General features: G+C 62.4%; 1 protein-coding gene across 1 annotated transcript; it reads left to right on the top strand.

Moving 5' to 3' along the window:
- Nucleotides 1–340: 340 nt before the first annotated feature.
- LOC102439974 (multidrug resistance-associated protein 9-like) lies at nucleotides 341–9,520 on the top strand (the record flags this gene model as incomplete). The annotated part of the gene is made up of 12 exons (XM_023749318.1): nucleotides 341–448; nucleotides 1,947–2,222; nucleotides 4,202–4,273; nucleotides 4,636–4,760; nucleotides 5,566–5,638; nucleotides 6,375–6,578; nucleotides 6,738–6,872; nucleotides 6,984–7,068; nucleotides 7,139–7,207; nucleotides 7,407–7,496; nucleotides 8,354–8,457; nucleotides 9,424–9,520. Coding segments are annotated over 12 exons (1,438 nt in total), but the record flags the coding sequence as incomplete, so codon positions are not given.
- Nucleotides 9,521–9,529: the final 9 nt, after the last annotated feature.

Consider the following 9,529-nt stretch of genomic DNA (forward strand, 5'->3'; position numbering starts at 1 on the left):
AGCATCCAGGAGGAGGGGGGATGGGGGACACCTGGGTGGCCTGGAGGGAACGGTCGGACGAGTGCGACTGTGGTTTGGGTGGAGATTTCCCAGGGCATCAGTGAGCGGCCCTCCCCCGCCCCGCCCCCTGTGGACTGGCAGAGGCTGGGACACGGCTCCCACCATTTTGGTGAAAACCCAAAAGACAAACAGATTGAGATGTTGCTACCCGATCTGCCGACCTGTGACCTCTGCGGCTGCACCTCGGTTCCCCCCCGGGGCGTCACGGTCCGGGGCCAAGGCCACACCCGTCCTGACCCCGGTCCTCCCCTAACCCCCCCCCCCACCCCCCGCTCGGCAGGCATTCAGTGTGATCGCCATGTTCAACGTGATGAAGTTCTCCATCGCCATCCTGCCCTTCTCCGTCAAGGCGGCGGCCGAAGCCAGCGTCTCCCTGAGGAGAATGAAGGTATAACTCACGCTGGGTGAGTAGGGGAGAGAGGTCTCCTTTCTGGGGGGGGAGACTCCCAGATAAGGGAAGCCGAGCCCAGCCACTGGGGAGAAGGCCCCCAGGGAGGCGGGGCGCACACCTGCGGGTGGAGGAGGGCACGGGCCGCGCTTCTAGGTGGCCCCCCTTTTAGGGAAAACGAGATGGAGGCTCTACAGACAGACGATCACTGAGCCCCGCTCCTGTCCAAGCCGCGGACCTGAGGCGGTTCCGGGAGCGGGGCTGGGTGTGCACACAGCCCACCCCGCCCCCCGTCTGGTTTGTGCTGCAAGGAGTGTGGTGCTGGGAGTGATGGGGCACCCTATTTATCCTCCACTCAGCCACTTTATTCACTCGTTTATTTGCTCATCAAAGACTGACTGTGCTTCCCCCACACACGGCATTGTGGGAAACGCACAGACATAGGAGAGAGTCTGGACTGGCCTAGTGTAGGACCAGGCCCCCCAGCACCTGCCGTACACGGTGCGGGGCTGCGTGGTGCACGGGAAGGGCAGATACGGTGGTTGTGACGTTGAGGTGAGGGCGTTCCGGTCAAGAGAGCAGCAGGCTCAGTGGTTGAGCGGTGACCCATGAACCAAGAGGTGGCCAGGTCACCAGTTCAATTCCTGGCCAGGGCGAGAGAGAGAGAGAGAGAGAGAGAGAGAGAGAAGCAGGCTCGATATCTGCAAACGGATGGAGAGACGTTACTCACTGCAGCCAGAGGCCACCTGCGCACGCTCAGTGTCCGTATCCCTCTCTCCCTCACCGTCCACACCTGCCCCCGAGGGCCCTGCTGACCCATCTCCGGGCCACGTATTCCCCTATTTAAAAAGCCGCCGGGTGTGAGACTGCCTAGAAGGCACACTGTTGGATGATCCCTTTTTGACCAAAAGAATGGACGCCGTCCTGTGACCTGTGCTAATGCTGATACCGGATGTCTCAGACCAGAGGGCACTGCTCTCTCTTGACTCCTTCTGGCCCCGGGCCCCCACCTTCACTCGATGCCTCATCCCCTCGTCTGGACCATCGCAGGGACGCAGGGACCAGCGCCTTCCCCGGCACTGTCCTCCTCACGCCCAGTCACACGGCCAGGTCCCCAGAGCTGTTAGAATGTCGGCCACCCCTCTGATCATTGCTGTGTCTCTCGCTCTTTCCCCCTCTCCCTTTTCCTCTAAAATCAATTAAAAATATTTTTTAAAAAGCTGCTACCGTGGGTGTGAGGGTAAAACGCAGCTGGGAGGGGTCCTCTCCGTGTGGGTGACCCCCACAGGCCTGGTGGTTAAAGAGCCACCGTCCTCCGTGGTCGGGGCCAGGGGACCCCTTCAGTCGCAGGTCCTCCTGGGGGAGCAGCCTCAGTCGCCCTCCCCGGACGTCAAGGGTAGACCCGCCGAGACTGTGTTTGGAGGTGGCTAGAGGTGTCCTGGGGTGATTCCTGCCAACGGATGGCCTCTACCAGTTAATTCTGTTTCTTTGATCTTAGAGAATTCTCGTAGCCAGAAGCCCCCCCTCCTACATCACCCAACCAGAAGGCACAGGCACTGTCTTGCTTTTAGCAAATGCCACCCTGACGTGGGAGCAAGAGGCCGGCCGGGAAAGCGACGTAAAGAAAGCGGAGAAGCAGGAAAAGCACCTTCTCACGAAACAGAGGTCGGAGACGTACAGGCCGAGTGCCTCGGCCCCAGGCGCCGCGGGCCCGGAGGACCGGAGCGGTGGCAGCAAGTCGGTCCTGCACAACATCAGCTTCGTGGTGAGGAAGGTGGGTCCGGACCTCCAGGCTGGCCCGTCCCTCGGCCCCTCCGCTCAGCGGGGGCACACAGCCTCGCCTTCGCAAGGCCCCGGGGCATTCAGGTTGGGCTGGAGGCGGGGCGGGATGTCTCTAACCAGGCGGCTTTCTTCTCTGAATTTTTGTTGTTACTGTTTCTTGGTTTGTTTTGTTAATCCTCACCCGAGGATACTTTTTCTGTTGGATTTGAGAGAGTGGAAGGGAGGTGTGGCGAGCTGGCACGGCCATGGCATACTCAGCCCCAGGGCGCCTTATGTGCCGCCAGCTCAGCCAGGTTCAGTGACCCTGAGAGGGGGCGGCGAAGGATTAGAAAAGACAGATAAGAGAAGAAAGCTGGGTCTCAGTGGGACGCTGCCCTCTCGGATGGAGAGAGCGCCATGGGCTACAAGCCGTGTCTTTATTTTATAGCAGATGCCACAAGGCAAAGTAAGGGCGTGGTCAAGATGTTTACAACATTCTCCTGGGTTTCAATCCTACTCAATTACATGCACCTGAACTCTATCAAGCCCACATCACTCAAGCACGTGGGGCCACGTGTTCGGACCACAGGTTCAAGCTCACAACTACAGCTGTTGGCTATAATTGTGCTGGGAGGGTCCTGCCCTCCAAGCTGGGACTTGCACGTGGCAATGAGAGGACTGTGCCCTCTCATTAGTCTGAGGCTTGAACCTGTCCAAACACTGTAGCCGCTCTCCACAGGGAGGGGTAGAGACAGAGAGACACATTGATGTGAGAGGCACATCCATTGGTTGCCTTCTGCACACACCCCAGGGATCAAGCCTGCAACCCAACCCAGGTACATGCCCTTGACGGGAATTGAACCAGCGACCCTTCAGTCCGTAGGCCGACGCTCTTACCACTGAGCAACACCGGCCAGGGCACTTCCCCTAACGTTAAAACTATGGACCCGCACAACGGGGTCGTCCTCTCCGAGCTGAGAGAAGGTGGCGGCTATGTCAATGCCCATCTGCAAACCTCGAAGGACCTGGAGCCCACATCCATGTGGACTACACCGTCCAGCAGGTGGTCGGGCTCAAACGGACGGGCTCCCATAAGCGTTCTCAGACATGCTCTCAATTTGACCTGGAGCACACAGGCGGCTCACAACGGCTGGTGTTCATGAGCAGGAACACACTCAACTCCTCTGACACCTCCTCACCCTGCGAGGTGGGCGCCATGGCTACCCGCTCAGGGTCAGGAGCCTGAGGCATGGGAAGCTAACCCCCAGGCGCCTGGCCGGGACTGCTCTTCGCCGCCTGCAGTGCTGCTCTGCTTAAAAGCAAAGCGCGACCCACACGCAGCCAGTATGGGAGGCCAGCCAGGGCCTGGGGGCGCTGCCCGCCCGTAGGTTGCGAGACAGAGTCTGTATTTTATTTTATTTTTAACAAGTGAATCATCAGAAGCCCAGGCCTCGTGGGCTCTCTGCCGAGGACAGGGAGGAGACAGGGCACTGAGATGGCCCCAAGCAGTGGCACGACTCACAGAATGGCCGGGTGCCCTGGGCCCGCTGGTGCCCGCACCTCCCGCTTCCACGCGGGTCTCTGGCTGGGGCCGTGTCGGGGAGGACCAACCGAGACGGGTGTCTTTCCGGGAAGGCTTCCCCAGCTCCCGTCCCGCGTTCCCGTGGTGTGCACTCCCCACACTGCGAACCTTTCCTACTCTGCTTGTTCATTGTCCGCCCCCAACGAGCATCACCTCGGTTAGATTTCCTCCCCTGGAGCCTGGGTGCAGGACAAGCCTCGCATCCAGGGTGTGTGTCCCGAGGCGGGGGGCGCTTCACTAACACTCGGGTCCCTGCATCCTCCCTGGCTGAGTCTGGCCGGGTCCGAGGTTGCACCGCCACCACCTGGAGCCACCGTGGTCCCCACCTGCACAGTGTGGAGGCGACACCTTTGTCCCCAGACCCGGTAAGAACAGGGGAGCAACAGAGTCTCTTTCCTGTTTCTCTGCAGGGGAAGGTCCTGGGGATTTGCGGGAACATTGGGAGCGGGAAGAGCTCCCTCATCGCAGCTCTGCTGGGCCAGGTGAGTTGTGCGGGTGGACTCGCCGCGATGTCAGGGTCCCTGCTGCTGTGTGCTGGGTCCGTGAGAACAGTGGCCCCTGCAGCTGGGCAGAGTGAAAGGTCATGTTCGTGAGGTTGACGTGCTTGGCAGCCAGCAGCAGGCCCCTCGGCTGCCTCTTCCAGAATGTTCCTGCCTGGCCCCCTGCAGGTGTTTGACGTCGAAGCCCTCGGCCTGCACGGCTGGGCTCTGCAGCCCGTGGATGAGATAGTGTCCCCCTCTCGCACCCTCAGGATTAAAGCTCACGGGAGAAGGGGCACAGGTGTCCAATGGGCCCGGGAGCCGTCGGCGGGTCAGCTCTGAGGGACCTGGTTCTGTGCCTGCAGATGCAGCTGCAGCAGGGGGTGGTGGCGGTCAGCGGGACCCTGGCCTACGTGTCCCAGCAGGCGTGGATCTTCCACGGGAGCGTGAGGGAGAACATCCTGTTCGGAGCCAAGTACGACCACCAGAGGTAATGCTCACTCGGGGCAGGAGCTGCCGTGTCCGGGACCCTCCGCTGCAGGAGCCGATCGGACCCGGATGCACGGGCGCCGGTGGTCCCCTTCCTGACCCGAGTCCAGGAGGCGCCCCCTGCAGGCCTGGGTCGCACTCCAGGACACGTGGAATGGGCGCCGGGCTCCTGGTCTCCATCTCTGCACGTGCTGTCCGGCCGCAGGAAGGTCTATCTGGCCGTGGCTTGAAGTCGAGCAGCGCTGAGCCGGGACCTGGCCGCGGGCCACGGGATCTGCTGCTTCTGCTGACGTCCCACAGTGGCCAAAGGGAATGAGCGCAACCTTCCAGTCCTGACTCTGCAGACACCGGGGCCCCAGCCTCCCAGCTCTGCTTCCCCAGGTTCTTCACCGAGTCAGGGAGGCTGCCCGGTCCAGTCCCTCATGAGTTCCAGAACCACCCATCTGGGGGATCCTGGCCACGAATCCCCGTCTCTCACCCAGGAAGAGGCTGAGGCCCAGAGAGGAACGTTGACCTGCCCAAGGTCAAAGCTATCGAAGGGCAGAGTGGAGGCCTGAGGCCCCTCCTCTGACTCCCAGGAGCAGTGCCAGCCACTGGCGCCACCTCGTGGTGGGAACCCTGAGGAAAGGGCTGTCCGGTCCCTCTATCAGCTGGAGGGCACAGGGTCCGGGGGCAGCTGCCCTTGGACATTCAGGACAAAGCACTGGCCACGCCCTCCCTTGCCCAGGGACCACAGCAGTGTCTCCGGTGCAACCCGGGCGGCGGGTCTTCCTCACTGCGCTGACCTCTGACCCTCGCGCCCACAGGTACCAGCACACGGTGCGAGTCTGCGCCCTCCAGGAGGACCTGAGCAGCCTGCCTTACGGGGACCTGACCGAGGTGAGCGGGCGGGCTCGGCCCCACGGCGGCATCGGGCAGCCCGACTGCCCAGGGCCAAAGGGCAGCCCAGCTCCGTCCACACCCGATGCCCCGCGGCCAGAACGGTGCCAGGACATGCGGGAAAGTCAGGTCCCCCGTCTCGGACTCTCATCTGGGCCTGTGGTTGAGGGATGTCACAGTGGAGGTGGCACCAACCCCACCTGTGTTGGCTCCAGCGTGGCCGCCCCTGGGACCACTTCCCATCTGCCTCTGGAGAGGCAGCCAAGGGTCCTGCTGCTGGCAGCCAAGCACGTCAACCTCACGCTGCCCGCTTCCCCGAGGTGGCCCCATCCTCGGAGGATGGGGGGCCAGGTGCTGGTCTGTGGCTGGTCTCGAGGGCCCCTTTCTGCCTCACTGCCTCTGTGGGCCCAGGAGGACCAGGTCCCCTCCAGACACTGCCCTGGAGGCTGGTCCCTCTGCTCCCAGCCACGCCTCCCTGCGGGGAGCCTGTCCCCCTCCCCGAGCTTCCTGCCCTCCACTCTCTTGGGGCGAGCTATCCGGACACAGCCCCTCCCGATGGGCCTGCACCTGGGACAGTGAGCCAGGCGCCCCTCACTCGGTGCTGGGAAGAGCTGCGCCCCAGTCACCTCTGCCCACAGGCTCCCAGCACCCCCAGGGCACGGGTGCTGTCGGGGTCCCTGCGGGGAAGGGGGGAGCTGGGGCGTGGTGATGAGCAGGAGCACTGCCCGATCCGCAGATCGGGGAGCGGGGCCTCAACCTCTCGGGGGGGCAGAGACAGAGGATCAACCTGGCCCGCGCCGTCTACTCGGACCGCGAGGTCTACCTGCTGGACGACCCGCTGTCGGCCGTGGACGCCCGAGTGGGGAAGCACGTGTTCGAGGAGTGCATCCGGAAGACGCTCCGCGGCAAGACGGTCGTCCTGGTGACGCACCAGCTGCAGGTGACCGGACGCCCATGGCATGGGTGTGGCACCGGCGCCGCGGTCTCCTCTCCAGCCCTGGGCTCTCCTCAGCCGGACAGTCAGGGAGGCAGCAGGGCCGGGGATATGTGGCCCCCCTCAGGCAGCCGGTGCTCACTGCAGTGGCTTTACCCCCCACAGTTCCTGGAGTCCTGTGACGAGGTCATTTTGTTGGAAGATGGAGAGATCTGTGAGAAGGGAACCCACCAGGAGCTAATGGAGGAGAGAGGGCGCTACGCAAAGCTGGTGCACAACCTCCGGGGGCTGCAGTTCAAGGTAGCGGCGTGCGGGGGCCCGGGGCCTGGGCGCCCGGATAGGGCCTCCCCTCGGTGTCCGGCTGGGGCAGTCTCTCGCTGCGCCTGCAGAAGGCACTGGTTCTGCCCCCAGGACCCTGAGCACATCTACAACGCGGCGATGGTGGAGGCCCTGCAGGAGGGCCCCGCGGACAGAGACGAAGGTGCGGGTCTGAGCGGCGCTGGAATCACTGCCTCTTGTGTTACCTGGGGCTCAGTGGACACAGACCCCTCCCTTTCTCACCCTAGTTCTGGCTCCCGATGAAAAAGAGGAAGAAAAAGAATCCGACACGTACTCAGAATTCATAGACGTCAAAGGTGCGTGCCACCCACTCCCTCAGCTCTGCGCGACCAAACAAAATCAAAGGAGCGGAAGTGTTTTGGGAACGTGAAGGCGCAGGGAAAGGGCAGGAGGGGCGGTGCCTGCCCTGGGGGAGGCCTGGGGAATCGGGAGGGTCCCCTGGCCCACGGCCCCCACTCCCCCAGGGGAGCCCAGGACTGGTGTTTGTCCCCACAGCCCCTCTGAACCAGCTCGTCCAGACCCAGCCCCCCCGGGAAGGAGCCGTGACCTGGAGGACGTATCACACGTACATTAAGGCGGCTGGAGGTTTGGCATCCAACGGGTTTCCTGACGTACTTTGCCTTTAAAAGCACTCCTTCTTAGACGCCTGGGTTCATGTGTTCACGATCTCTTTAATGATTCGTCTCGTTAGGCGAAGGCTGTTTATCAATGCTCCCCCCACACCACTCCCCCCCGCCCCCCAAGAATATCAAGTCGGACAATACGGCCTTTCCCACGGCATCGCCCTTTATGGCCGTTCAGGCTGCTGGGCTCTGTCTGTGGGAAGGAAATGGGGGGCGGCGGTGTAACCCAGCGGGGCGCCTCTGTGGCCTCCTCTCCGTCACTGAGCGCTCCCCCCATCAGCTCGGGCGCAAAGCACTTAGACCAGGGGTGGGCAAACTTTTTGACTCGAGGGCCACAATGGGTTCTTAAACTGGACCGGAGGGCCGGAACAAAAGCATGGATGGAGTGTTTGTGTGAACTAATATAAATTCAAAGGAAACATCATTACATAAAAGGGTACAGTCTTTTTTTTTTTTAGTTTTATTCATTTCAAGCGGGCCGGGTCCGGCCCGCGGGCCGTAGTTTGCCCACGGCTGACTTAGACAGTCACCTCCCTTCGCTCCCAGCAAGACGGGGCATTCCCCGTTTGTCCCTAAAGAGTTCGGAGTCACTTCCATCTCAGTGCGTATTGGTGGTTTTTCCAAAAGTTGACAACTTGGACCTACTTTCCAACCAGGCGGCCGGGTGCCCGCACGTGGGTTCAGGGGCGCAACCCCCAGACCCGTCCGCCAGCCTGGAGGGTGGTTCCCAGGGCAGGGCCTTTCCCGGCAGGTTCATCTCCATCAGGCGGGGCCCAGGGAGCCGGCTGCCCCCGGCACCGCGGCCTCTCCTCCCTGCAGGCTACCTCCTCTCCCTCTTCACCGTGACGCTCTTCCTCCTCATGATCGGCAGCACCGCCTTCAGCAACTGGTGGCTGGGCTTCTGGCTGGACAAGGCCTCGGAGGTGAGAGGCCCTCGGGCTGGCGGACGCTGAGGAGGTGGCTCCCGGGAGCCGGACCCCACCCGACGCCACGCAGCTCCTCCTCCCCTTGTGGCTCCTGCTCACGAAGCGGAGGCCCCTGCTCACCGGCTCGGTTCAGAACCCGAAAGCCCTTCCACTTTTTAAGACAAACGGCATCGGGGTTCTGTGTGCCACCTTCCATCTTCTTTTTTAAATCTATTTTTATTGGTTTCAGAGAGGAAGGGAGAGAGAGAAACATCAATGATGAGAGAGAATCATGGATGGGCTGCTTCCTGCATGCCCCCCACTGGGGATCGAGCCCATAACCCGGGCCTGTGCCCTTGAGCGGAATAGAACCCGGGAGGTTCTATGCTCCGCAGGCCAACGTTCTATCCACTGAGCTAAACCGGCCAGGGCCCACCGTCCATCTTTAAAGGAAGAGACGGACGGCCTCTCCCCAGAACTGTTGCAAACGTGGGGCTCTCCCTGGCGGATGGAGCCACGCACCGGGGACTTCTGGATGGACAGAGGCCTGAGCACAGGAAGGGGAGGGGTCTGGCGCTGGCCTACCACACCAGGACCCGAGACCCGCCTCCCCAGGGTCGGGGCCTCCCCAAGGGCTACTGGCTCCTGCCGGGCAGCTGCGAGGCGGGGCACATGTCCTTGCTCCTGTCCCCCTCCTGGCCTGGCGTCACCTCCAGTGTCCTGAGGCTCAGCTGGCTTCTGGGACAGCTGCCCTGAGCCTGCCTGGCTGGTCTCCTCTGCCCTCCCCCGGACCGTGCCCAGCCTCCTAAGTCAGGTGCCCCTTGGGGTCCTGGTGACAGGCACCCCCAAAGGGCACGGACTCGGTTTCACCCTGACTCGCTTTCCACAGTAACAGCCTCTCTTTCATCCTCTCTTTCTGGGAGACGCCCACTCCCCTGGCCATTCACCGCTGCTCGGTGATTTTCCTCTTGCTTTTCTCCAAAGATGACCTGTGGGCCGCAGACCAGCCAGGGCCCGTGTGAGATCGGCACGGTGCTGGCCGACACTGGGCACGGCGTGTACCAGTGGGTGTACGCAAGCAGCATGGCGT

Source organism: Myotis lucifugus, unplaced genomic scaffold, assembly GCF_000147115.1.
Source record: "Myotis lucifugus unplaced genomic scaffold, Myoluc2.0 scaffold_5694, whole genome shotgun sequence".
Classification (NCBI taxonomy): domain Eukaryota; kingdom Metazoa; phylum Chordata; class Mammalia; order Chiroptera; family Vespertilionidae; genus Myotis; species Myotis lucifugus.